Raw genomic sequence first — 18559 nt, forward strand, 5'->3', positions numbered from 1 at the left:
GCACTACGTAAGGGATAATCAACAAGGGGCAATGGGTTCTATGGAAAAGAATGAACGACATGGAAGGTGTGAACTGACCTGCCATGGAGTTGCATTATTTTCCAAAGAATGCATAGAGCCCCGAATTGTCTATCCCTTTTATACCATGGCTATAATTTAACACATTTGCCAGTAGAAATGTGTTCAACATCCACTGAAGTAGCTTGCTAGTTTAGCTAGTCAAACCATCAATCCTAGCTTACCATTATGAAAATCGAATTCAACAATGCCAATAATGTATAATTCTACTTTTGCTTTCAAAAGCAGCTCAAACATAGAACATGTAAGAATGAACTCTAACCATTGAATTCTACCATGCAAATATACCGTGAGTTATCGGGAAATAATGCAAGCTCTAAAATGCCTTCAAGCAAATCAGAAACAAGTATTCAACAATTCGATGGTATAATTAAGCAATAAGGCCCAATGAGGTATGGCTAATGGCTGTTCTTAACCACGACGCATCGCGGAGTGCCTGGACACAGCCCTTAGCCGTGGTATATTGGCCATATACCACAAACCCCCTAGGTGCCTTATTGCTATTATAAACTGGTTACCAACGTAATTAGAGCAGTAAAATAAATGTTTTGTCATACTACTTTACAGGGTATTATAAACTAGGTTGTTCGAGCCCTGAATGCTGATTGGCTGACAGCCGTGGTATAACAGATTGTATACCATGGCTGTCAGCCAATCAGCATTCAGGGCTCGAACAACCCAGTTTATAATACCCTGTAAAGTAGTCCTTACCCACCGTGGTAATATTCCCACCTTTTCTCTTTATTAGTTCAGTCTTCCATTCTACTGTGTGACTATGGCAAACCTGCCTTTAGCTTTTATCATCAGGTATTATCACCTTACGGTACTGCTAATCTAATTCACTCTCATTTAGACATATTGGAAATGAAGACTAATAACATCATGTAATGAAACGTTTATCTTATTTCGCCTTTCAACTATCCTTATGCAAGCCCAATAATATTATGCATATTACTATTTGACCTCGCAAGCCACCTTGATCTCACAATCTGTGCAGGAACAATTCATGTAAACTTGCAAGATCAGAGTGGCTTGCGAGGCTAATTACTTTTACCCCCGGTAATAAAATGAGACTATGGACCTCTTTGTTCTAGACCTTGTAACCTTGCTATCAGGACAGTCACATGAAATGTAATTCCTTTTGGGGAAATCTACACTCCAAAAGGGTTCTGCGGCTAAACCTTTTGGAATCCATGTAGAACCCTTTTTGGTTCCAGGTAGAACTTTTTTGGGTTCTATGTAGAACCCTCTGTCGAAAGGGTTCTACATGGAACCCAAAGGGGTTCTACCTGGAACCAAAAGCGGTTCTTCAAAGGGTTCTCCTATGGAGACAGCCGAATAACCCTTTTTGGTTCTAGATAGCACCTTTATTTCTAAGAGTGTAGACATGTGTCCTTTTCAAAGTCGTGTCATATGAAGTGGTGTCATCACAACGGGTAAATACTGTCTGACATGGCAATATCCTCCAGAGTAACAACTCAATGCATCATACTTAGTCTACTACATGAAACAGAAAATAGGAATACTGAAAAACATCAACAAAGCTGAAAGCCTCCATGCAGATAGTGAATAGACCTATTCCCAAGTTTTAGACAATTCAAATGCAAGGTCATTCTCTAGCAAAATATTTTAAAATGAGTGTTCTAATGAGGAGTTCTACACAACAGAAACCAACGTTAGAAAAAGTTTAAAATATAGATAACTTTTTCTCCGTCTCAAAATGTGCATCAGCCAATTAAATTGGCTGACGTAGTTACATGTGATAAAATGCTACATCTTAGCTGTTCCCATTAGATAACCTGCCACATTTAGCCCTGTATACTGTCTGCTAACCTGCATTGTTGGCCGTGATTATATCCGGTAACATATTCCATATCAGCCAATAAAAATAGTCGATGTAGTTGGACGTGATCCAACACTTCATGAAAGCATACTTAAAAGCATACTTAAATTAGATTTTTAACAGAAGTGCAACAGCACGATCTGATAACCGAAACAATTAGATCACATGCATTTGACTGACTGGTCATATAGCTCACAGTGTAGAGCATGCGTCTGGCTCACAGTGTAGAGCATGCGTCTGGCTCACAGTGTAGAACGAGCGTCTGGCTCACAGTGTAGAACGAGCGTCTGGCTCACAGTGTAGAACGAGCGTCTGGCTCACAGTGTAGAACGAGCGTCTGGCTCACAGTGTAGAACGAGCGTCTGGCTCACAGTGTAGAACGAACGTCTGGCTCACAGTCATTGTTGCAAGCGTTTGAATCCCACACGAGTATTTTTTCTTCGAAATGTAGAATGAGTGTGTTGAGAAGGGAAGCAAAGCCAACAGCTTGAATATGAAGATTACAATGCATTTAATAAGGAGATACTTCTTTCTTCAGCCTTTCAGATAAACACTGCTGTGGCCTAATTGGCATACTGCATAGGCTACATGGATGTGTACACCTAAATGTAGGCATGCAACGTTTTATATTCATTTTTTACAGTCATCTACTTTGTCACATATGTGTTATTTGACTCGAGGACCAACGATGGGGCATTTCTTCTTCAAATAAAAACCTTGCCCTAAAGGGGATTAGAACTTGCCATCTATGGGCTTACCGCTTTAGTGGGTCACACCACCAATTAACTAAAGCAGTAATGGCATGAATTACAGCTATTTGACAAGACCACAGGTGTTTTAGACTTTTTTTAATGATGTACGAATATAAACGTACGTGTTGTATAATCCTCCTACATCTTTATTGCTGTGAAAGCACACAAAGGTGTGTGAAACAGATAGGCAATAACATGGGATTTTCTCATGTATGTGTGAAAACGTGCCTTTTGAAGTCAAGGATGCATCATTTAATATCGGGACACAACACTTTACAGACCAAGTGGAACAAAAGTAAACCTTGAATTTTTGAGGTTGTCCCTCTGGTGGCCAAGTTGACCTATTTTAAGAAATGACAATGGGTGGAGGATATAAACTCTTTGATAGGCTGCTGAGGAATTTGTTAACGGATATAATCACGGCCAGCTGTGCAGGTTAGAAAATGGGAACAGCTAAAAGTTTAAACGTCCATTTTTTATTTTTTCACAACCCAGCAGCTCCCCAGGACCAGTGGATACCACTTCCAAATTGTCTAAATCCCTCAATGTTAGGTAACTTCCCCCCTACTTTGCTGCAGGCAATGATAAGCTCTTACACAGGAGGTGCAATGGCCCAAGCTGATACTATCTGACAAGTTGTTTGTCATGCACCACAATGCCCTGCACAAAGTGTCACTCTAGTACCTTGCTCTGTTTGGAACTGATATGAACGCCCTCTGTGTCTAGAAAACATGGTGGTTTATGTGCATGTAACATGTCACATCCAGTACATGGCAAACAGCCTAGAAACATAACCTTTGCAGCGCATATACCGTTCTTATCTTCTCTCATGTTTGAGTGCTTTGTAATTAAATTTAGGGCTAGATTCAATCGATCCGCTTTAGCCGACATCCGCATAGCGGTTGTTTTGGCAGTGTCGGAGGTGGAACTGCGTTAGAGCTGTCAAATCCACAAGTGGATACCTAAAGCGGACATTGCAATTGGCTGCACGAAATCGCATTAAGAAAAATCCAATGCAGCCTTGTTTACAAGTTTGATCTCTGGAATGTGAATAGGATTATATAAATCATTATTTTGTTTAATGCTTTTTCAATTTGAGCATAATTATTTCTATAAAGCCTACAATTTCTCATTATGAACTTTAACACAAGTGGGGCATGTGTGGCTTCGTGACAATGGTCGCAAGAGCAGCTGCTCAGCGATTTGACAGCTCCAACACAGTTCCACCTCTGACACCGCCAAAACATCTGCCATGCGGGTGTCTGTTATTGCCGGGTTAACGCTTGATCTGATTGAATCTAGGCCTTAGTTGTGTTGACAAGAGGGCGGTCGCTCCACGAATACCCGTGGAGGTGTAATTTGAATGTAATGTAATTTGATCACAGTTGGGTGTCATACACAGTACAGTACGTGTCTTCTCTTCAACCTTCAGGTTTTGACAGCCTTTTTGAATATACAGTAACTCCAATGTCAACTTTAAATATTGGCAAAAAGCAGTGTTTTTAAAAATCTGTTACCCATACGGTTCCACAGTTCCTTGAGATGTATTTAGGCTGTGGTCTCTGCTCCTGGTCAGTCCCTAGCCACGCCCATAGTCACTTTCTGGTTTGAGTGTTAGGAATGGGGAAGCCATCTTGACTGAAATGTTTGTAACTAGAGATACTGGATATGACGACACATTGCCTATGTCTCCGCCCTAACAATGGGATTCGTTTTGGGCAGGCTTTGGGTGGAGTAATCCCTTTCGCTTTGCCTCTTCCTTTCTGTTGTAACTAGGAAATTGTTAATATTTTTAAAGCCTAGTTTTCAAAGACTTCTTTAAGGGATATTGTATTTACTATCAAGAGGTTTCCGCTGTGGACTATAGCTTCTTAGGACCACATTTTGGATTTCTTGCTGGATTGTGGGACTGAACTCAATTTAAAATGTTATTTCATTGGACATTGTTGCTCAACTGACACAGAGACTTGATTTAGAATGTTCATTTGTGATTCAGAGACTGAACTAGTGGGGGTGGATTGGCCATGTGGCAAATGAGGTAGCACCACAGGTCCCAGAGTGGTGGGGGGGGAAATGCATCTGGGACCTAATCTGGTAAACTAACCAGCTAAAACTCTCGATCTTATACGGTATGACATTATTAATCAGTTGTAAAAAGGTTTAATATTGGATATGATGGGTAACACAGTTTTTCTAATCAGGTCACATAGTTTTTTTTTTAAATCTTAGAAAAACTCCAGGTCTTGGGGAAGATGAAAACCATGTAAAACAGCATAAAAATGTAGACTTATAATTATATTTTAAAGCTAGACTAACAGGGGGTTTACTCTACACAGACACAGAGACAGCAACATGATTGGACAATATAACTCACAGGGCTGAGCTTGCTTCATGCAGGTTTGCGTTGTGTAGACTTGCCCTATGCAACTGTAGGCCTAATTAATAAACATGAATTTACAGATTAATTCCAGTCAAGAATTTTGGATTGGAAAAAGTCTAGGTAGCCTAGTCAGCCTAAATTTGAATATAAACGAAATTTGATCCCATTCACATTTTCTCCTGACACAAACAAATGGGCTATACATTTACAACGTTACGGCTTTGTTTACTGGCCAGAGCATAGTAAACTGTATGCAACTGCTTTTGTTAGAAGCTTACAGTTGACTACACTAAACAATCATCACTTTTTCATGCAATACAACATGTCAGATCGCTAATGTTTAGGTGTAGGCTGCTACAACATTTATTTCAAGACTTTTTGCTTGTGTCTGTCGGGATTGACGTGTTATCACTTCGCTAGGTAAATACCGGAGGAAAGTGGAGAGCGCGCATTGAGCTTTGTGCATTGTGCCCTGCCCCCACGAGCTGCGATTTCCATGAATCTGATTGGTCAAGACATGCACAGGGAATGCAGCAGCACTCCGAGGCAAAAAAACAAAACAAAAACAACACTTTGCTATATAAAATAAAAACAAAAGGGACACACGACCGGCGGCCCATGGGCCTTTTAAGATTATTTTGATGATTTTTGTGCAATTTCTCTGTTGTCATAATAATATATAATGAGCATTCGGCTGATCAGTAGGCAACGGCGGTTTTCTGAGGTCGCGTGAATTCACATTCAAATGCGCATCAGCAACAGACCCGCTCTGACTCTCTGTCATTATTATGCCAAGATTATGGATTAAACATTTTTAAAAAGCAAAGGAGGTGCCAAAAAAAAGTAGCTCAACGCTGCTAAATTTGTGAAATTAACCTACTCCTTTTCTAAAAGTTAATTTTCTAAAAGTTCTGGTTCTGATGGTCTGAGTGCTGGATTGTTGCTGGATTGTGGGACTGAATGTTATTTCATTGGACATTGTTGCTCAACTGAAACAGAGACTTGATTTAGAATGTTCATTTGTGATTCAGAGACTGAACTAGTGGGGGTGGATTGTCCATGTGGCAAATGAGGTAGCACCACAGTGTCTGTAAGAGATTGGGTTTAGCACAGACAGATCAGCTACTGCTGCAGAGGACAGTGCAGTCAAGTTCAGAAGAACACAGAAAGACACACTGACACAGATGTAGCCTACTGCTGCCAGTAAATATATTTGCATCATATGACGCAAGCTTTGTAGGGCTAGGTTTAGCCCCGACTGACGGTTATAAATCCTAGTCCTAGGGACCCATAGAATGTCAAAGCTCTTGTTCCAACCCAATACTACCACACCTGACTCAACCAATCAAGGGTTTAACTTGGGTTTGATTTATTGATGAGTAAAACCTGTTGTCCTGAGGGTCATTCCACATGAAATCAATCACCTTTTTGACAGCATCCCTTTTGATTTGAACAAAACTTTCCATACTTGTGGCATTTTCATTTAAATAGGGGTCGATTCTGTTTTTTTAAGGTAGTGTCTCTTACCTCTATCACTGTCGTAGAGATAGGCAAACTTATCCCACTTGTAGTACTCGATGAGGCTGAGTAGGGGTCCCTTGATGTCAGGCCTCATCTGGATGATGAACTGCTGAGTTCCGTCCAGTGGGAAGCTCGGGGTGATAAATGAAACATGGAGAGTCCCGCAAAACGAAGTTATCGTATTGACCGACTTCTTGTCGTAGAATCCAAAGATGGCGTAAACTCCTCTCGAGAACTGGGAACAGACTGAAACGAGAGAAGTTGAGAAACACTCATGAGGTTATGTATGCTTAAGTCTTGGATGACAGTGTGACATTAGGATGAGATTCATTGTCTGTTTTCACAGAAATGTTCTTGGTGCCATTAAAACAAGCTCATTCCAGGACATAAAATAGAAGATACTAGAAATGACCGATACTGTGAAACATTTGGCTTCCAAAAAGTGCTGTAACAAATGGAAGTTTGAGCGTTCATGAACTTTATTACTACCTTGTAATGTCTTGCATCGCACATTAATTAAGCAGCCTTTAACACTGGAGCAGCTGGTTTTAGCTGATGAATCTATTATTGATGTCCATAAGCACTGCCTGGGGAGGTTTTACTTCCAACAGTAAAATATTTGCCAGCTACTTGTTAAACTTTAATGGGCTTCTATTATAGAATTCAATACAGTGGGAATGTATGGAAAAGAAAGTTCCGTATCAGTGCAACCAATTGCTGGATCTTCATGTTGGATATCTAAGGTCATGTATATGACCCGCTCTATGTAAGTCCTAGACTCTGAGACATTGTAGTCTCTGCTTGAGTTACGTTAATAGGGAGACCGTTTGAGGGTCAAAGACATCTCCTGAGAGATAGTTGAAAGATTCAGTACAATACAAGGCTACACTATGGCACTGAGATCTATACACACCGTATGGCTCTGCTGTGGCCTATCTATTCTCCCGAATGGCTCTGCTGTGGCCTATCTATTATCCCGTATAGCTCTGCTGCGACATATCTATTGTCCTTTTGAGAGCTTGTGCTGGGATACCATAAAACTTGAATGACTGGCTTTTATTCAAATACAGTTATGATTTAGTTGCTTTACCCTCTAATGGGGTGGGTTTCTGTTGGTTTCGTGACGGTTTCTGTCTCATTTTTCCTCATGTTTCTTTAAATATAAAAAAAACTATTGATCGACCGTAAGTTGGTTCATACAATCACTTATGTTAGTGATTGGTACAGTATAATCTATCTACCATCACATGCATTACCAACGCACGTCCTGTAATATGCTAATGCAGAGCGCAGCGACTGTAGCTGATCAAAGGTAAATATGAATATTGAATGGCTCAGTTGTATTTCTATGTCGTTTCGACAAAGGTCAGCATATTCAGGTGTCGCTTGTAAATGCTTATTGATCAAATGTAGGTTAATCAGGCTTATTGACTTGGACATAAATGCCTCTCCAATGTAATTAATCCAATGACTCATTTCCCTCTGAAACTGGAGGATTGGAGTCTATACATTAGACATTAGCTTGCTCGTCTTGCTGCTTTACATTTTAGTCATTTAGCAGATGCTCTTATCCAGAGAGACTTTCAGTACAATTACCACTGGTCCCCCATGGGAATCAAACCCACAACCCTGGCATTGGAAGCACCAAGCTCTACCAACTGAGCCACACGGGACCACATAGGCTGTGACGGCCATCTTTGATCTAAACATGCTGGACAGGCATGAATAGCATCAGGTTAAGCCTTTGTGATTCGTTGTTGGGCCTAGTTTAATGTATACTCTATTGGCAGATACAATTCCCACCATGTCTTACAAGTGGGCAAAAAGAGAAGCCTTGAGAAATCGTGGACGTTCATAATTAAGCTACTTTGAAAATATGGACATCCAAGCTACTTCGAAAATATGGAGCTTCCAAGGCAAAGCAGTGACACCACCAAGTATCTTGCCACAGAATTATTCAACTTTCTTGAACACTGAAGTTTTTCACTTATCTCTTACACCACTTTAAAAGCCACTTCAGTGGAATACCGCAAATTAACAGCCCCACATTCATAACCCACCAAATCTATACTGATCTGTCAAGTCAGCAATTAAAGGCGTTTCAGGAGTCAATGGGAGAGCATCGTTAAGGCAGTCCGATCACTGTCAATTTGTGGCGACAAACCTAATCCTTTTAGTTGAAGGCACTGCCAGCCGTCCATTGATGTGGCCTCCAAGAGTGCAACCTGACTCATCAAATCCTGATTTGTATCACACGCTAACTACTGTAATCTTGCCCTAAGTGGCTACGCTGTACTGTAAAACCCACCCATGCTTTTGCTACAACTAGATTAAAAATATCCAATGCTGTTGTCTAAGAATGTATTGGTGATGAAATGTTAAATCATTAAAGGACAAATTCTAACTTGAGATCTGTAAATGTCTTCCATTGATATTGATGCATCGTTTCCCCGAAAGATCAAGTTGTGTGTACAGATTTAAGGAGGGGTTGACTCTTAAGTGTTTCTTGACTCTACTATTACCCACAAACAGCATTTTCAAACATAGAAGATGTTGCACAGAGGAGTTTCCTCCCAGCGTCTCTCAAGGGAACGTCCATTGTCAGGCTTGTGGCAGTTAACTGACAGGTCTTGACAGTGTTTGGGCTTTGGAAGTCAGAATAAGTTTAAAAGCAGTCTCTCAGCTGTAGTTTAGCAAGTTAACATCTTGCAGTCTAGAAGCCTATAGAAACCCAAACCTGAAAAAGGACTCAATTCAAGCGAACTTGAACAAACATTGCGGTATTTCTGTGGTAGATATTTTCTTAAATAAAAATCACAGAATGGTTTTGATTTTTGCCCCCAAAAAACTGTGGTTTGTGCTCAGACTGAAACAAAATCACATTATTATTTCAGTGCTGTGTCCACTCGCTATGCTTTCCAACCAAGTTTCTACTTCATATCTCTGTTGTTTTGGAGGGAAACATTCAATGGACACTTACTTAGGGGTAATCTGTTTGGGAAAGATATCGAAAACACAGATTTCGGGGACTTGTATGCTGTAATCCCAACAATGTAGTGCAGTTGCTATTGTGTAGTGTGATGCCAGTTTGTGTGTGTGTTCGTGTAAATATTATATATTATATATATATATATATATATTCATACACACAGTACCAGTCAAATGTTTGGACACACCTACTCATTCAAGGGTTTTTCTTTATTTTTTATTATTTTCAACATTGTAGAATAATAGTGAAGACATCAAAACTATAAAATAACACATATGGAATCATGCAGCACTCCATCACTCTCTTTGGTCAAATAGCCCTTACACAGTCTGGTGGTGTGTTTTGGGTCATTGTCCTGTTAAAACACAAATGACAGTCCCACTAAACGCAAACCTGATGGGATGACGTAACTCTGCAGAATGCTGCGGTAGCCATGCTGCTTAAGTGTGCTTAAATTTCTAAATAAATCACTGACAGTGTCACCAGCAAAGCACCCCAACACCATCACACCTCCTTCTCCATGCTTCACGGAGAGAAACACACATGCAGAGATCATCCATTCACCTACTCTACGTCTCACAAAGACAGGGCGGTTGGAACCAAAAATAAAAATTGTGGACTCATCAGACCAAAGGACAGATTTCCACCGGTCTGATGTCCGTTGCTCGTGTTTCTTGGCAAAAGCAAGTCTCTTCTTCTTATTGGTGTCCTTTACTAGTGGTTTCTTTGCAGCAATTCGACCATTAAGGCCTGATTAACGCAGTCTCCTCTGAACAGTTGATGTCGAGATGTGTGTGTTACTTGAATTCTGTGAAACATTTATTTGGGCTGCAATCTGAGGGGCAGTTAACTCTAATGAACTTATCCTCCGCAGCAGAGGTAACTCTGGGTCTTCCTTTCCTGTGGCGGTCCTCATGAGAGCCAGTTTCATCATAGCGTTAGATGGTTTTTGCGACTGCACTTGAAGAAACTTTCAAAGTTCTTGAAGTTTTCCGTATTGATTGACCTTCATGTCTTAAAGTAATGATGGACTGTCGTTTCTCTTTACTTATTTCAGCTGTTCTTGCCATGATATGGAATTGGTCTTTTACCAAATAGGGCTATCTGCTGTATACCACACCTACCTTGTCAAAACACAACTGATTGGCTCAAACGCATTAAGGAAAGAAATTCACAAATTACATTTTATCAATGCACACCTGTTAATTGAAATGCATTCCAGGTGACTACCTCATGTAGCTGGTTGAGAGAGTGCCAATAGTGTGCACAGCTGTCATCAAGGCAAAGGATGGCTAGAATCTAAAATATGTTTGGATTGGTTTAACACCTTTTTGGACACTACATGATTCCAAATGTGCTATTTCATAGTTTTGATGTCTTCACTATTATTATACAATGTAGCAAATAGTAAAAAATAAAGAAAAAACCTTTTGAATGAGTACTTGTGTCCAAACTTTTGACTGGTACTGTATACAGTTGAAGTCGAAAATTTACATAGACCTTAGACTCCAACTGCTCTAAAATGCTAGTAAAACTAAATGCATGCTCTTCAACCGATCGCTGCCCGCACCTGCCCGCCCATCTAGCATCACTACTCTGGACGGTTCTGACTTAGAATATGTGGACAACTACAAATACCTAGGTGTCAGGCTAGACTGTAAACTCTCCTTCCAGACTCACATTAAGCATCTCCAATCCAAAATTAAATCTAGAATCGGCTTCCTATTTTGCAACAATGCATCCTTCACTCATACTGCCAAACATACCCTTGTAAAACTGACCATCCTACCGATCCTCGACTTCGGCGATGTCATTTACAAAATAGCCTCCAACACTCTACTCAGCAAATTGGATGCAGTCTATTACAGTGCCATCTGTTTTGTCACCAAAGCCCCATATACTACCCACTACTGCGTCACCAACCCCACTGGCTCCAGGTCATCTACAAGTCTTTGCTAGGTAAAGCCCTGCCTCAGCTCACTGGTCACCTTTGCAGCACCCACCCGTAGCACGCGCTCCAGCTCACTGGTCACCCCCAAAGCCAATTCCTCCTTTGGCCGCCTTTCCTTCCACTTCTCTGCTGCCGATGACTGGAACGAACTGCAAAAATCACTGAAGCTGGAGACTCACATCTCCCTCACTAGCTTTAAGCACCAACTGTCAGAGCAGCTCACAGATCACTGCACCTGTACGTTCTTGTGAGCAGTATTCAAACGCCTGAAGGTACCACGTTCATCTGTACAAATATAGTAAGCAAGTATAAACACCATGGGACCGCGCAGCAGCCATATGAATGTACTTTGGTGCAAAAAGTGCAAATCAATCCCAGAACAGCAAAGGACCTTGTGAAGATGCTGGAGGAAACAGGTACAAAAGAATCTATATCCACCGTAAAACGAGTCCTATATCGACATAACCTGAAAGGCCTCTCTGCAAGGAAGAAGTCACTGCTCCAAAACCGCCATAAAAAAGCCAGACAACGGTTTGCAACGGCACGTGGGGACAAAGATCGTACTTTTTGGAGAAAGGTCCTCTGGTCTGATGAAACAAAAATAGAACTGTTTGGCCATAATGACCATCATTATGTTTGGAGGAAAAGGGGGAGGCTTGCAAGCCAAAGAACACCGTCCCAACCGTGAAGCACGGGGGTGGCAGCATCATGTTGTGGGGGTGCTTTGCTACAAGAGGGACTGGTGCACTTCACAAAATAGATAGCATCATGAGATAGGAAAATTATGTGTATATATTTAAGCAACATCTCAAGACATCAGTCAGGAAGTTAAAGCTTGGTCACAAATGGGTCTTCCAAATGGACAATGACACCAAGCACACAAAATGGCTTAAGGACAACAAAGTCAAGGTATTGGAGTGGCCATCACAAAGCCCTGACCTCAATCCCATAGAAAACTTGTGGGCAGAACTGAAAAAGAGTGTGCGAGCAAGGAGGCCTACAAACCTGACTCAGTTACACCAGTTCTGTCAAGAGGAATGGGCCAAAATTCACCCAACTTATTGTGGGAAACTTGTGGAAGGCTACCCAAAACGTTTGACCCAAGTTAAACTATTTAAAGGCAATGCTACCAAATACTAATTGAGTGTATGTAAACTTCTGACCCACTGGGAATGTGATGAAAGAAATAAAAGCTGAAATAAATAATTCTCTCTACTATTATTCTGACATTTCACATTCTTAAAATAAAGTGGTGATCGTAACTGACCTAAAACAGGGAATTTGTGCTTGGATTAAATGTCAGAAATTGTGAAAAACTGAGTTTAAATGTATTTGGCTAAGGTGTATGTAAACTTCCGACTTCAACTGTATGTATTAACCTTATGTATTCTGAGTGTTTTCTCATGCTATTTTGTATGCAAAGCTTGATTGTGTAAATTCTGCATTTCTTCAGTTTGTGCAAACTGTGAGCATGAATGAATAATTCCAAAGTCACTCGTTCCCTCGTTCACTATTTAGAAAATATCCATGTGAACTAATAATAGGATATGATGACAATGGTTTTCATAATTTCTCAGCAAATCATAGCCTAATGGCAGGCAGGAATCTAGCTTTAAGTAGGCCTACAGATATTCTACAATTAAATAATTAAACAATTAAAAATGAAGTAGCAAGTTAAGCTATATTGCCATAGACCTAATATGTTGACCTTTAAGTTATTGGTTAGGCTACAATAAAATGCGTGAGCTTTTAGTTAATAGTAGCCTATAGGCCTAATAGATACAAATATAGAAGCGGCTCAGATGTAGCGTAAAGGCTTAATACTAGGTAGGTCTATTGATTGCACATACATGAAAGGAATGTCAATATTTAGACTAATAATCTAACTATAATTTAATTAGCATTTTTCAAAATCAAAAACGAATTTATCCTTGCTTCACTTGTTTATAACATTGTAAACTTTTTAGGCTATTTATTTTCAACTATCAAGTTTTCAGAAGTCACAGAGACATATAAACAACTTCATTCTATGTTTTGAGGAGATTTTCTGTGTGTAAAGTGACACGGGAGGGAAAATGGTGACCTAACGACGCACTGAGCTATTCTAGATTACGAGCGATTTCAAGTGCAACGTTAATAAAGACGGATTTGGGAAACGGCTCGGACATTTTAAGATGCTATTACGTAGTTTTAACGATTAACTCAGCTTGAAGATGCTTTAGGAAACCGGGCCCAAGACAGGAGAACACTCTCGAGTGTTGAGGCAACATCTGCTAGCTCAGTAAACTGTGCCCAAAGCAGGTAGGCACAGACAGTGGAAGGGGAACTTGCTCTGTGAGATTGAGTGCTAAGGATTAATCTATTAAATTGAGTCATTACCATAACTGCAGAGGGAGAGTTGTGTGTTCAGCCCTAATTGACTAGCTGTCTCCATCTCCCTGTGAAGACTGTCCAGGCCTGTACTCCCCTGCACCCCAAGCATGTCATCTCATTCCAGCTTGTTAGACGTTCATAGTAATGATGGGTAATTGAGTTTGGAGGTCACCACAGATATTCACTTCATAACAGCCAAAGATGTTAGTATGATGTGAATGATGTGTGACTCAATAGAAGTCAAAAGGATATTCACATGCAAGCATGTTGTTTTCAAAGGTTGACACCAGTTAGTGGTTATAAACTCTGGTCCTGGAGAGCTACAGGTAGTGCAGGCTTATGTCCAGCCCAGCAACTACACAATTAAACCAATGCATAACAATCGAGATAACAAATGTAAAATATAGTGTGTACGTAAAATGTATATAGGTTCAGAACTTTTGTGAAACAGCACAGTTAAAAATATATGACAAATGGAAATCTAACTGGATGGACATCAGAAATAGAGGGGAGAGGTTTAGGGTAGAGGAAGGACAGGGCTAAAAACAAACAAAATATAACTATTGTAAAATAGATTGTGTCCATAAAATGTATATAGTATGTATACGTTGGAATTAGAAACCTAAGTGTTGTTGTTCGTTAGTTTACTCCAATTAGGGGAGGGGTGGTAGGGTTAGCGGAAAATAAAGGAAAATATATTTTAAAAGGTGTGTGTGTGTATATACAGTATATACTGTATATGTGTGTATTTGAAAGAAAAGCACATTTTTTGTCCATTAAATTAACATCAAATTGATCAGAAATACAGTGTAGACATTATTAATGTTGTAAATGACTATTGTAGCTGAAAACTGCATATTTTTTTATGGAATATCTAAATAGCGTACAGAGGCCCATTATCAGCAACCATCACTCCTGTGCTCCAATTGGCACGTGTTAGCTAATCCAAGTTTATCATTTAAAAGGCTAATTGATCATTATAAAACCCTTTTGCAATTATGTTAGCACAGCTGAAAACTGTTGTACTGATTAAAGAAGCAATAAAACTGGCCTTCCTTAGACTAGTTGAGTATCTGGAGCATCAGCATTTGTGGGTCCGATTACAGGCTCAAAAATGGCCAGAAACAAAGCACTTTCTTGTGAAACTCGTCAAGTCTATTCTTGTTCTAAGAAATGAAGGCTATTCCATGCGAGAAATTGCCAAGAAACGGAAGATCTCGTACAACACTGTGTACTACTCCCTTCACAGATCAGTGCAAACTGGCCCTAACCAGAATAGAAAGAGGAGTGGGAGGCCCCGGTGCACAACTGAGCAAGAGGACAAGTGCATTAGAGTGTCTAGTTTGAGAAACAGACGACTCACAAGTCCTCAACTGGCAGCTTCATTAAATAGTACCCACAAAACACCAGTCTCAACGTCAACAGTGAAGAGGCGACTCCAGGATGCTGACCTTCTAGGCAGAGTTCCTCTGTCCAGTGTCTGTGTTCTATTGCCCATCATAATCTTTTATTTTTATTGGCCAGTCTGAGATATGGCTTTTTCTTTGCAACTCTGCCTAGAAGGCCAGCCACCCGGAGTGGGGATGTTATTTTAATGGACAAAAAAAAAAGACATTTCTAAGTGACCTCAAACTTTATCGGTAGTGTATATACCTGTATATTTACTTACAAAAGTTTTTTAAAGGTACCCAATGAACCTTGACTGGCCTGGACTAGGAAAAAAAAAAAACCTGCATGTCCAGTATTTCAAAACACAGTAACACAAATCACTGTGAATCATTGAAAACAAACAGAATCACACATTTTATATTTTCAGTATTTGAATTATAGTTAACACATTTTTATGCTTTTTAGTCCAGGCGTAGGCTGAATCTGCACCCAGGAAACAAAACAGCACAGTACATTGTGTTTTTGAGCTGTACATTATTCAAAAAGCTATATTGGTCAGCCGTGGTCAGGATCATGAGCACCTCATAACTAATGATAGATAGGAACCATAAAATATGTCAGTGCTATGCCGGCTCCAGCGATCTGTACTGTATAACCTTCAGCAGTGACACTAGGAGAGGGTAGACCCTATGAAGTATATTTAGCTGTCCCAATTAACTGGCCTCATTTCCTGCTCCATGAGTGTTGCTTTTTAGAGTGTCGCTTTTCCCTTTTCAGCAACTAGATTTGAGAAGCAGACTGTTGGACTGTTTCTATCACGATCAATCATACTTGACAGATGAAATTCACTCAACTTGACTGCAGCTAGGCATATAATGAAGTATAACTTTTTAGTTGATGGTGAAATACATTTGTTTATTTAGGCCTGTTCTGGTTGATGTGGTGATGAAAAGGCCACCCCAAATCGATTGCTCCTTTTGGCATTTGAAATGAATCACACTTGTCATCTGAAATGTTGTCAAATTTGTTGTTACTTTTCATAAATATCCTCCACCTGTCGTTTGAATATGTTAATGTTGCCCTTTAATTGCAAGTGTTTGAGATTGAATTAGCCCCAGACAAGCAGCACTGATGAGACAAATGATTATCATCGCACAAGCTAAACACACACACCATCAGCTCAGTCCTAGCGGAATAGCTGTTAGATATAACTCTGCTCTACCACTCTGGGCCGATTTCCCGATAGTGATGGATCTTATAATGCATTTAGACGAGGGACTCAAACCGTCATACCAGTCGGCATAGCTGGACAAGAAAGCAAGAAAGACGGTGACGGCAAAAGCAAGTCAGCACGATGGTATGTGTTACTATTGTTATTTCAGTAAACAAAAAGTGCAAAACATCCGGTAGAAAACAACGCTACGGCATACGGCAAAAGTTAAAATATTTTAACTGCATTTATCGTTGTGCTCTCATTGAAAACAGTAACATCCGGTTTGCTGTCTACCTTGTACCATCTAAACACAGCATTAGGCTTACGAGTGTTTTAACGATGTATACCTTTCCTTCAACGGCCGAGGATGTAACATTCATTTCACAAAACACCACCGTTCACTAAGTACGTCGTTGAGGCATGTTGTCACGATCGTTTGAATGATTGGACCAAGGCGCAGCGTGCGTAGAATTCCACATGTTTAATAAATAATAAACTCACCAAACAAAACAGAAGAAAAACTAAACGTGGCGTTCTGGGCTGCTCACAGGCAGCTACACAAAAACATAGTCAAGATCCCACAAAGCACACAGGGGAAATGGCTGCCTAAATATGATCCCCAATCAGAGACAACGATAAACAGCTGCATCTGATTGGGAACCATACCAGGCCAACATAGAAATATAATTACCTAGATGACACACCCTAGTCACACCCCGACCGTACCAACATAGAGAATAACAGGCTCTCTATGGTCAGGGCGTGACACATGTGTTGATACTTAAAGGATCGAAAGGCAGGCAGCACTGCTCTCAGATCAGCTTTCTCCCTTTCAAATCTTACCTTATAATTAGAATAATTACATTATACTGACGACGAATCAGATTCTAGAGAGATATTATCAACTATGGCTGAAAATATTGAGGGGTTTTATTCTAATGCGTAGCCTACCCTAATATAATCCACCCCTAGTCAAATAATCCAAACAATCGTATAGTACTGGTAACAAAATCGGATGGGATTCTTCTATTGTATTCGTGTATTGGATTCCTATAGGATCTTATAAAATAAAATCATGTTGGGTAGAATCCCATAGGAATCCGAGAGGACTGGATCTGATAGGATTTTTCTACAAGGGATCTACCAGAAATCATGAAAACAGTGTTGACTTGCCTATAATAAAAGGCACATATATTTAGCAATAACAAACAAGAAAACACATTTTTCATCTGCAATAACAATACAGTGACTCAAAAAACAAAACACAAATGGCTACAATTTAGCCAACTGGCCAGCTGACAGGCAAAATGTGGCTTCTTAGCTAGCATAAAAACGAGTGCATAAAATGCTGTACAATAACTAAAACACTGACAACTTCGCCATGACACATGGAAAGCAAATACTGTACTGACAGTTCTTTCATTCAAGCACAGTGAAAGTTAGAATAATAATGTTAGAAAACTTGAGATTCTCTTCACAGCTACAGGTGGCGAGCTAAACTTGGGAGGCTAATTAACACTGCAGGCTTATGCTAGCTGTGACGTCATGAGCTGCTCTTAAAGGGACAGGCTTTCTTACGGGCGAATAAAACAGAAATGAATATAGAAGTGTTGTTTCCAATCAACCAAAATGTTGTAATTAATGTTGTTGTATTGTACTGGAACTAATGACAACAATCTATAATTTAATGGGTTCAATTAAGAAAAAAGTTCCAATACAATTCTGATAGAGGTGATTCAAAATCCTATATGATTGCAAGAATTAAATAAGGTCCAATAGGACTCATTTTGATTTCCAATAGAAAAAAGTCATCCAATGGGATTCTGATAGAGGTGACACAAAATCCTATAGGACTGTGAGAATCCTATTGGATTCTAATGGAAAAGTCACTAATCCTATAGGATTTTCTGACTAGGGACTAAATCAAGATTTGGCACATTACTGTGTTGTTATCAAGCATACAATATATCGAGGCAAAACCTACAGACAGTAGGCTAGTCTACATTTAGCAAAAATGGAGCTCAATTTAATGAATATGACATGGATTTCAATATGATTTAAATATATAGG

The 18559-nt window shown here is 39.9% G+C and overlaps 1 protein-coding gene and 1 non-coding gene across 3 annotated transcripts in view; both read right to left on the bottom strand.

Annotated features, from left to right (window-relative positions):
- Positions 1 to 18559, bottom strand: part of LOC120061982 (glutamate receptor 2-like) — a 65046-nt gene that overhangs the window by 32134 nt on the left and 14353 nt on the right. For both annotated transcript variants that reach the window (XM_039011769.1, XM_039011770.1), the window contains exon 3: positions 6581 to 6820. In XM_039011769.1, coding sequence (XP_038867697.1) covers positions 6581 to 6820 — 240 coding nt within the window. The remainder of the gene's footprint in view (positions 1 to 6580; positions 6821 to 18559) is intronic.
- trnag-ucc lies at positions 8174 to 8249 on the bottom strand. Its single transcript has one exon. It is a non-coding gene; the product is annotated as a tRNA-Gly (tRNA).

The sequence above is a fragment of the Salvelinus namaycush genome, chromosome 17, assembly GCF_016432855.1.
Source record: "Salvelinus namaycush isolate Seneca chromosome 17, SaNama_1.0, whole genome shotgun sequence".
In the NCBI taxonomy this organism is placed as follows: Eukaryota; Metazoa; Chordata; class Actinopteri; order Salmoniformes; family Salmonidae; genus Salvelinus; species Salvelinus namaycush.